We start from the raw sequence: 11,176 nt of genomic DNA on the forward strand, positions 1-11,176 counted from the left end.
AACAGTGGGGGCGAAAGACCTCTCTGGCTTTAAGATTAAGCTTGATAAGTTTATGGAGGGGATGGTTTGATGGGATAACGTGATTTTAGTCAATAGGTCAATAACGTGCCATCGCTGGTAATTAGTATCAATGGTCAATGCGGGTCTGGCTGGAGAATCTTGCCCGCATGCTCGGGGTTCTGCTGATCGCCATATTTGGGGTCGGGAAGGAATTTTCCTCCAGGGTAGATTGGCAGAGGCCCTGGAGGTTTTTCGCCTTCCTCCGCAGCATGGGGCAGGGGTCACTTGCTGGAGGATTCTCTGCGACTTGAAGTCTTTAAATCACGATCTGGGGACTTCAACAGCCGAGTCAAGGGAAAGAATTATTCCAGGAGTGGGTGGGTCAGCTTTTGTGGCCTGCATCATGCGGGAGGTCAGACTAGATGATCATAATGGTCCCTTCTGACCTTAAAGTCTATGAGAATCTCCATGCTCTGCTAGGTGCTGTAATTGTGAGCCACCACCAGCATCTAAACCCTGCAGCAAATTTCGATTTCCCACTTGCTAAGCGGTAGGATTTTCCCTTGGGAATGGAGGGGATTTTTCTTAGCTGTAACCCAGGACAAAACAGGTTCCTGAGAATGAACACTTTTGCTGAGGGAACAGCCCATCTCTCCTAAGCATTGAGGGGTTCTGGCAGCTGGGCTCACGGCCAGCTTGTCAGAGATCAGTTCTAACTCATTGTACATCATCATCTGAAAGTTGCAGGAGGGCGGAGTGTGCTTCGCCCTAACTACGTGAGGGCCATAAATGAAGATTATGAGCCCGTTTTGTGACTCTGATAAAGCCATTTATTGTTTAATGAGAGGGATCAGCATCTATTTGTGTTTGCCAACATCCTTATTGCTGAGCCATTGCTTAATGGTAAAATAAAGACACCGCTTTTAGCAGAGCAAGTTAGTCTGTTCATCAACAAGCCGAAAGCAGAATTTATTCATAGATTCATAGATTCTAGGACTGGAAGGGACCTTGAGAGGTCATCGAGTCCAGTCCCCTGCCCGCATGGCTATCAGTGTTCCAAAAGCAACCACCAGAGTAGATGGAGAAACAAAGTAATAAGTCATTTTACCAACCTAGGGAGTGAGATGTGCAAGGATACTGGCACCAGGCTAGATGTCAAGCAACAAACATCAAAAGCAAAAACCAAGTTTCATAAACTTGAAAAGATTTGGGAAAGTAGCGTGACTGGCACCGACACAAAAATACAAATTTTTAACACTGGCATCATGTTTCTCATCCTTCACGGAGCAGAGTCATGGAAATCTACAAGATCTGTGAAAGATCTTCAGTCCCTTTGAAAGCGTTTCATGCAACATCAGAAATTCTAAGGAGAGCAAACCAACTTAAGCCACAAACATGGTAAGAAGAAGAGGGATGTATTTAAAGTACACGTTAAGGATGCCACTAACTTGATTTCTACATCACGTGATATGCGAACACCACCTGGGAAGAGGTTGACTTAGAGAAACATCACACGGAACAATAGAGAGAGAAGCCAAATCCATGAACATGACACTCAGAAGTCTGAACAGACCAGCACAAGACCAAAATAAATGGCAGAAATTGTAGGCCACCCTATATGCCTAAGGGCACAGAAGGATAAAGGAAGAAGGAAGAAAAAATATAAAAACAATCAACCCATTAATCCTCAACCCTTTTCCAGCACCTTCCTCTACAGATCTCAAAAGGCTTTCCTGGTATTAATACACAACATCCCCCTGCAGGACTGCTGAGGAGACTCCCCCTTATACAGAGGGGCAGGCGCTGAGGTGGGAGGAAAAATTAGCATGCAACTACTTGGAGCGGACAACCTGGCTGGGCCTCTAGGAACCCAATGGGCAGCATCCCAGTGCAGTCCATCCTCCCCATGATGAGCCAGGAAGAGCTTGGTCAAATAACCAACCATTCCCAGAATATGATAGTGCTCATCCCTAGGGAAAATATCCCGTTCCTCCTGGAACGGGCCATGTGGTTTCATCTATGGGTGGTGAGAAAGTTTAGCATGTTCTGAGTTTGGGGAAAAGGCTTGTTCAAAGTTCCTGGCATGATTAAACTCTGATGTTCCTTTGTATTAATTTTTTTGTCTCCACTATGTAGCACCAGAATAATGGTTATTTTGTAACAACGAAGGGGGGGAAAGGGGGAGTGCACTGGGGATGGCTAATGCTCATGGGAATCTTCATCTCGGGGGAAATTATTCCTACCTGAATGCCAGAAAGATACATTCAAAGTTCTGCCCCCAACCTTTGATAATAAACCAACAATGCTTTAGCTGCTCAAATGAAAGAGCTATTAAATGCAAAACACTTTGCAAACAATACGTTAAGCCTCACAAGAGCTCTGCAATCTAGATACTATTATCCCAATTTTCAGATGCAGCACAGATTAAGGAAGCACCTTGCCCAAGGTTACAGAGCAAATCAATGTCATAGATGGGACTAGAACCCAAGAATCCTGATTTTGAATCCCTTGCTTTGATCAGCAGGCAATACAGAGGTGGCCTGAATTTAGGTCAATACGCATATGGACTGCTTAGATCCGAAGCAAAGATAAACATCTAGAAAGATCCAGGTGATCTACAGGGCACAGCATGAGTCTGGTAGTGGACATTTTAGGAGAAATCACATCATCTGATTGGGAAGGATCTTTGGGGTAACCACAAACTCACCGGCACCCCACTGGATCTGCACGTTTCGCAAGAAAGCGTGGTTTTAAGGAGCCCTGAATGTATACATGCCCATTGTCAAGATCAGTAGGTGGCATCTGAAAGCTGGCCTGAGAGCCCTGCAGTCTAGATAGTTATTTATACTGTGGTGCCGGATGGAGGCCCTACGGTGCTAGGTGCTGCACAGACAGAGATGCAGAGGGGGTCCCTGTCCTGAAATGCAATAGGAAAGCAGCAGCACCAAGTGAATGTGACCAACCCAAGGAAGGATGGTGGGAACTATAATTAGATCATGTGGTAGTTCCAAAATCATTAAAGCTTCTGCAATAAGCCCCCCCGTCTGCTGTACAACATGGCCCCCGTTGGAGACAGATTTCTGGTGGGTGTCACATCAGAGATGGGGCTTGAGGCGGTACTGGAAGGAAGTGAGGGGCAGTGGTGCTAGGAATCAGTTCTATAAAGAGAGCATTTCATCCCTAAGTGGTAACCTGGAAAAAAGTTCCCAGAATGAGCATCACTGAAAGAGCAGGGGGCAAGTGGGCAATGTGATAAGAGATCAGAGCAGCAGATAATTAAGGGAGTGAAGCTGGCAAGCCGAAAGCATATCAGGTGACAGATACTATCTATCTATCAAGTTACTCCTGAGCCTTTGTTTTGAAAGCTCCCAGGGAGTCAGGTATTTACACTTCGCTGGAGGCGCCAGTAGCTAAAGGGAAAGCTTTACTCTGGCCTGTTTTTGCAGCTGCACCTCTTGAGGTCAGAATAACCCTGCAGGTAGAAATGCAAGACAATAGCCCCACCTGTTTACCTTTGTGTTTTGATGTCACTGGAGGGGAGGGGGGCAGGGAAAGACTAGCGGGCAGCATTCCAGGGATGGAAGATTCCAAAATCAGAGTTGATTGATCCTGGAGGTTCCCCCTGAAGGCCTTCCTTAAGGGACACCCTCTCCCCTAATGAGGCCATCATTTGACAGTTCCCCCCATGCTGACAGACTCTCTGGCCTTCAAGCCCAGGATCTCTGAGACCCATGGATCCCACAAGCCAGGCTGGGGTTTGTCACTATGGTTCAGAGGCCTGGAGCTGGCTGAGTAGCCTCCATACTGCAGGTTCCCGAGGTGCCACTCTCTCGCAGCCAGTTGCCTGCTAGCGCCAGCTGACTGTGCATTTAATGCTGCAGTTCAGCCTAGGCGAGTCTCTGAAAGGCGAGTCCTGGAGTGTAAGGTTCAGATTCACCATGGAACTGACTCTCCACAACTCCCATGAATATTAAGTCAGAGGCTTAATCCGGCCTCACATGTCCCTTTAAAACAGCTCTGACCCTTTCACTCAGAGCCTTAACAGTATGCAGGGGAGGGAGACAGTGAGAGGCGACATCCTTTTATTCCCCCCCCCCCCCCCCCATTATTTGGGAGGAAGAAGTGCTGAAGCAGAGAGAAAAGCATAATGAATGAGTGTGGCTGGGATCACAAAACCACCCTTCCTAAGTTGTGAGCTGGCCAAGAGACAACGGGATATATTTAAGTAACAACCAAATGCATTTCAGAAGCAGCACCCACCTCTCCAGCTGGGTGGTGACAATCACATGGGGGTTTGAATCATGCGTGTTCTGTTTTAGGCTATAAATGTTGCACACATTTCTTTAGCAAAAAAGTCTCACCTTTCGTAAGAACACCCATGTCCTGATGACTGAGGAGTCAATATGCAGAAGGCAGGAACAACAGGAACCAACTGTTCCTGGGCATTCAATCTCCTTGGAAACATGGTGTTTCCTTTCCCAGCTCCATTCCCCCACCTGCAAACCCCCCAGCCCCCCCCAGTTCACAGTGCTCTGCTGCACTCTGGCTTGAACTGTTAACCATTTAGTCCACTTCAAATTGAAATTGACCAATTAACACTAAATTCCACAGAAATTGAATGTGGGCTCATGAGGGGGGGGGGGGGGAGCTAGCTCTATGGATAATAAGGGCAGTTTACATCCTGTTCACGTTGGGATACTAAGAAGTGAGAGGTTTAGTTAAATCTTTGACCCAGGGAATAATATAAATACTGTGATGTTTTGGATCCCAGTATCCTGGGGTGGAAGGGAATGACTGGTGGATTATGGAGTTGTGTTACTGCCTCTCTGAGCGTCCTGCATGAATTGGTGCAATGTTGTAGCATGTACCCCAGATGCCTCGCAATGACTTATTGTTTCTGAACACAACTATCCATTCTCCACGCAGCAAAATGGCTGGATGTAGCCAGCCAGCAACTAGACATTTTGCAGTTGAGACGTGCCAGATGCTTTGGAGGAAACAAACAATTCACCTCTAGTTACACCCGATTGACTTGAACAAGATTACCAGGGAGCAGCTAAAGGGAGATTTTTGACCTTGGTCTTTCACCATAACATTTAAGTGCTCATCTACAGGCAGAAACCATGCATTTCACAGTATTTAGAGTAATTTCTGTCACCCAGCTCTTCCAAGAAAGGTCACGGAAAAGCCAAGAAAGAGCCCCAGGCACAATCTGAAGAATTTTATTCATTTATTTAGATTTGTGTAAGAAAAAATCTACTTCTCTCCGGCCATTTAACAATTTCTGAACGAACACACTCCATACAACCCCCCCCCCAAAATCTAAACAAGAAAACGGATCAACAAATTCAATGGCACATTCCAGCCAACATGGCAGTGAAAATCATCTGCTGTCTATGAAAAAAAAATTTCCTACTCCTTTCAGAGACCTAACCCTTCCTTCATCTCAGGGTCCCGCCCCAAAACACCAGACAAAAAATCAAGGGGGGTATTGCAGGGTGCCCTGAAGTACAACAGGTTATCTTGGACCAAGAATTGAAACTGGCAGTGAATTCCAGTCAGGGGGCCTTCATGGAGAAGGCCCTGCGAGCAGGGGTTCTAGCTTGATTTACAGAAGGGACTTGCCTCCACATGGCAGGTTAGCCTGAAAAACAGGGTGCATTTACTTCCTTCATGATCATTTAAATTTGGATCCCATTCCGGCTTTAATCAGTCTGAAGTGTGTGTAAGTCTGCCCCGCCCTTCACAATTCTCTGCAAGTCCGACTGATTTACAATGCCCCATCCCAGTCAGGGCCCTGTAAGCGACTGTCAATGAGTCACATACAGGAGTTACTGGCTCAGAAAGACACTGGCTCCGTTCCCAGTGTGCACAGCAAATGGGATGCAGCAGCAGCAGCTGTGGAAGACCCTTCCCCATGCCCATTATCAACCTGCAGTGCCCTAATGTGGAAAGCAGTTTAGCCCTCCTGGTGGTAGACACATGCTGTCTCTGCTTCATAGACCTGTAGGAGATCAGGATGGAAGGAACCCCTGGTGTTACCTTGTTCAGTCACCTTTATCAGACTACTCTACCCGACGCTGTTCTACACTCTATGAATGTATCAAATCCTGACTTGCTACAGAACATTTCAGCTCATGAAAACTCTTGAGACAAGTATGTGTCAGAATTTCTTCATGTGTTTCCTGCTGCTGGCAATGGGGTTGGGTGTCAGCTCTCTGGTCAAGCAGAGTGTAAAAGAAAGTGCAGTCATCATTCTTAAATACATAACAGTAGAAGAGAGACTTCCTGAGTAGATCAGCCATCCACCCTTGCACCCAGGAGGAAAGCAAAGATGGAAGGGCGTGGCTCGACTGGGGTGCTGTTTCCCACTAGGAGAACAGTTTGCCAGTAACAAAGAGGGACAGCAGGTGGACGGCTGCCAGGAGGAAGGAGCTGGCCTGCACCGTGGAGACCGAACTGGTGGTGCTGGCAGGTGTGGTGGGTGTGTTTGTTGTCGATCCAGGGGAGGCTGTAGATGCTGAAATGCAGAAGCAAACCAGGATTAGAAATCAGTGGAGTGGATGGGCTGTGGGCTCACCGCAAGATGGTGCGTCAATTCCTGTTGCTGCATGTATGTCTCAGAAATTGGGGTCAGATCTGCCCCTGGGGTAAACGGGCATTGCTCCATTGAATTCAGTGGAGCTTTGCAGATTAAAAGGATTTGAAGATCCTGTCTTAGTTGCCTTGGGGTGGGGAAGAGGTCTCTCCCTTCCATGGAATAACTATAAAAGGGATCAAGGACAGCAGAGGTCCCTTTGATTTGGTGTGTGGAGCCACAATCTCAGTGTCAGTGTGTGGGGCAGAGAGGTTAAGCAGGAGGACGCATCCCATGCCTTGTGCCAACATCACAGGACAGCACCTGCTCCCTCCCTCATCATTTCACTGATGGTACCACAAAGGCATGTGATTTCATAGATTCATAGATTCTAGGACTGGAAGGGACCTGGTGTCCCATTTCCTGGTGTCCAGTTGGACAACGGGCTGAGTGCCAAGCAGGGCCTATTGGATCTGTATTCAAAGGCCCCATCGGATCAGGCTGGGAGGTGCTGTTCCGATCAGAACTCTCCTTTGTGTGTCTGCAGCAGGCAGCAGCTGTTGGTGACCATCCATTAAGGCTCCGAATATGCCTCTTCATGAGACAGCCATATTGAACAAGAACAGGATTAGCTTTGCTCTGAACACAGTGATATCCTCCTGCTACAGGAAGGAAATGGCCTGAAAATCCTCCGGATAGATTTACTGGGAATTAATCTGTAGTGTGCCATTTAGTTCCTGTAATCAGTTCTTACTGTGCTCAGGTGCACAAGAGGAGGAAGCTGCAGGCAAATGATGATCCTCTAGAGGTGTAAGACACCATAGCTTTAGTGCAGTGGAGGGAGTTATGCCCTTTACACCATTTGAGGATCAGGCCTGTTACTGAAGCCAATGGAGTGATGCTGATTTACACCAGCTGAGGATCTCCCATTTAGATCTACTCTATCTTTTAAAGCCAGCTGAAATTTTTTCAAGATGTCAATGACATTTTTGTGACCCCCATTTTTGTGCGGGTACCAATTTTCAACTGGCTCTAATGCCTTTGCCTTATATTTCGTTACAGGAGAGAATGGGTGTTTGTCTTGAAAAAGATGGAATCGATTCTTATCTCTTAAAAGCCACAATAAAAAAAAATGAATCCGTTCAACTGTATTGTCATTTGACACATGCATATTAGGCTGATTTACCTGTATTCAGGGTTGTCTTCTGGAGCTGGGGAAGGGCAGAGTCATTGGAAAAAGTCACAAGCACCCTGTGGAAAATAAAGGAACAACAGACATCAAGGGTTTGGTCTCACTAATACGTCTGTTCCCTAAAATAATGTAGGTCACAATAAAGGTAGATAAAGGGAGGAACAATAAAGTCAGAAAGAGATTACTTTTATTGAGCGAATATAATAAATTTCCCTATTATCTTTTTTTTTCTATGACATTTCGTTAGTCACTATTTGCCATCAATACTCCTGCCATTTATTGCTTTACAGCACTTTCCAATGTTTGTCGCAAGCTGCAAGTCTGTTGATGCCAACCATTACAATTAAATATAGAACTAATGGTTGTAAACAACCACTGCACTCTTTCCTTTCTCAGTCATTAGCCTGATAGGCCTTATCTCTGGTAAATATTTCCCACTGATGCAACTCCATTAATTAGTGTAGACCAGTCTGGTACAAGTCCATTTGGTTCGGTTGAGTTGCTCTGGATTTTCACCCACTGGGGGTAAATGCAGTCAAATGAGAATTGGGAGCACACAGAGGTGTTTGTTCCAACTCCAGCTCTTAACAGAGGAGTCATGGGACAGGTGCATGGTTAAAATGGCCTGCAAAGGCATAAGCTGTGTGAACAGCCACAACTGAATACTTAAGGACTTTGGGGCAGGGGCTTTTTGGGTGTGTGTGTGTGTGTGCATACAGTACCTAGTACAACAAAGTCCTAGTCCATGCTTACAGCTCATCGGTGACGAATTTACTCTGATTGTTTTGTGGTTGAGCTGCACTCTCCCCCCCCCCCCCCCAACCTTTCCATTAAAGCTTTTAATGAAAGCAGACACAGCTTGGCTGCCATTTCATGCACCCCTCCTGCAGAACATAGCTCTGCTCCCCATACGCCGTCTCCTCTCCCAGGTAAGGAAGAGCATTACCTTATTTCCACAGGGGCTGACCCACTGGTTGGAGATCTCCATTGCACTGTGGCTGTGGTGGTGATATTTTGCTGCACTACTGATAGGCTGTTGCTGCAGTTCACAACTGGAGCTTCCCACTGGCCCACAGAGGACTTCTGGGAATTGAGGGCCTGCAGGAAAACCAAGCTGCCGCCCACGACTCCACTGATGGTTACTAGAGAGAACATACAGGAGGAAAAAGTAAGTTCTCTGTGCTGAGAAACAGCACCCACAAAACCCCACCAGGCTCCAGGGGTTTTGAGAGAAGCAGAGAATGCTGCGATCTATGGGGTGAGGGCTTTGGTGCCTCATGACACGCCCCCTGCCCCAGGGAAATGTCAAGTTCCCAAGAGGAATAGCCACTCATCCACATGGGTCTGAAAGAAGAGTCACACACAAGGGGAGCAGGACAACTGCTTTTAGCCTAAAAATCTAAGCAACAGAAGACTTTGGAGCCCGGAGTCCTCCCATTTTCCCCTAAGCTGATAGGACCAGGCCCGGTCATTCTTCCTTGCTACCTTGTACAGTTCTACTGCACCTCACTGCAAAGACTGGGGCTCTCTGTCAGTCTTACCAGTACCCCTAGCCACAGCATCGACAAAGACTATCTAGTCAGTGGGCTACTCACTGTATAAGGAAAGCTACTCCGTAAGCAGCAAAGCAGGCTCCAAGGTGTCTCATTGTAACCCCTGATGATGGGAAAGGCTCCCTTTGGCAATGGAAATTCTCAGCTTGAGGGAGAGTTTATCCTGAGCCCCGTTTCAAAGAAACCAGCCAGACTGCCAGGTGCCGACAAGATAAATGTTAACTAGCAGCAGACTGTGTGTGTGTGCGCGTGTGCCTGCGCTCTCATGTTAATTAGAGCCAAGTTTGGTTGCAAGTGGCATTTGGAATGAAATTAATCTGCAGTTGTGTTCAATTCTTTTTGGTATAGAAATGAAAGAAAACAAAAAACAAACCAACCAAAAACAAGCAAACAAACAAACCCCACACAACACCTGGAACCATCCTTAACTTTACAAAGTGGCTGCTCATTGTGTCAGATCCTGACCTAGTGGCAAGAAGCATAGCTCCACTGACTTCACAAGGAGATATGGTTTACACCAGTTGAGGGTAAACCACTTGTGTAGGAACCAGAGTGTCTGTCAATCCAGACATTTATTCAGCACTGGGGGCTTGATCCTACTCATTTTGAAGTCGATGGAAGATTTGCCGACAAGACCAGGATCAGACTACTAATCACTGTATCAGAGGGTGCATAAAAAGCAGTGAAAGCAACTTCAGGGCTGGTTTTCAGCACCTAACACCCAAACAGAACAGCCCCAAACAGCCTCCAGCAGTGCTTACATGATCTGAAGGGGGGGGGGGGGGCAGGGCACGGAGCAGCTTTGGTAAAACAATGCAACCCAGATCAGTTTAAAACTTATTTATTTTTGCTGGATCTGTGACCCTTTGTGATCCCTGCCCTCACCCCCTTTAAGCCCTGGCCTCCACACCTTTGTCCTTTCTTCTATTTCCCAAGGAAAGAGTGAATTCTCATAGTGAGGGGGGGAAAAAATCACCCCAAATGTCATGCCTTTTCAAACAACCAGTTTCCAAGTCTTGCTGCGCAGTTTTGGCAGATATAAAAAAACCGAATCCCAGCTGCAGGCAAGGAGAGAGCATCTGCCAGCGACCCTGGAGAGCACTGACATTAAAGCACAAACGATTATTGATACCTTTCTTTATATGTTTCCCACCTGACATAAAAGTTGCTCAAATACATGCTCAATCTTGCACATTGCAGACACCATAAAACTCAAGAGAACATCCAGGCAAAGCGAGCTCTATGCAGAAGGAAAGTTCCTAGATCCAGAGAGAGTCAACTTACCACTGTAGTTTGTGTTTGCCATGTAGACAGCAGGGTTCACAGATAGATTGTAAGAGCCAGGATTAGTGGTATTCTGGATAAGTTGACAAGGATCCTGCAAATAGACGGGGGGAATCAGAGCCCCAAGGAAGAGCAATTGCAGTGTGGAGATAAGGGCTGTCATGATGAGCTTTACTAGTCCCTCTGCTTCTGTTAAGGACACACCTGTACTGGGGAGGAGTGCCAGATGCAACGGTATTTATACTGGCTTCTTGATGAGGCAGATGCAGATTTCCCCTCCCTCTCCAGCTCACTTACCCTGAATGGGAGGTTCCACGTGGTCACATTTTTGGAATTTACTTCCTTCTACCTGCTCAGCATCTTAATTAACGATCTGGCTTGAAAAGAGGAACTAGCTGCTAAGAGTTACTTTAGCACTGGGCCTTTTACATCTCATTGAAGCATCTGTGGCTTTGAAGAGCAAGTCTCCCCCCCCCCCCAGCCCTTTAAGCCAGCCCTTTGCACAAGGGAGTGTTGTGTGGTGTTGATGCTTCACCCAGGCAGCTGCAGAAGTGCAAGACTGAGGGAGGG

General features: G+C 46.8%; 1 protein-coding gene across 1 annotated transcript; it reads right to left on the reverse strand.

Moving 5' to 3' along the window:
* Nucleotides 1-6,371: 6,371 nt before the first annotated feature.
* Nucleotides 6,372-10,769, reverse strand: LOC135889122 (placenta-expressed transcript 1 protein-like). Its single transcript, XM_065416928.1, has 4 exons — nt 10,607-10,769; nt 8,716-8,911; nt 7,764-7,828; nt 6,372-6,520 (listed from the first exon to the last, which is right to left on the reverse strand). The coding sequence occupies exons 1-4, from the start codon at nt 10,767-10,769 to the stop codon at nt 6,372-6,374; spliced, it is 573 nt and encodes a 190-aa protein (XP_065273000.1).
* Nucleotides 10,770-11,176: the final 407 nt, after the last annotated feature.

This window comes from Emys orbicularis, chromosome 15 (assembly GCF_028017835.1).
Source record: "Emys orbicularis isolate rEmyOrb1 chromosome 15, rEmyOrb1.hap1, whole genome shotgun sequence".
Classification (NCBI taxonomy): domain Eukaryota; kingdom Metazoa; phylum Chordata; order Testudines; family Emydidae; genus Emys; species Emys orbicularis.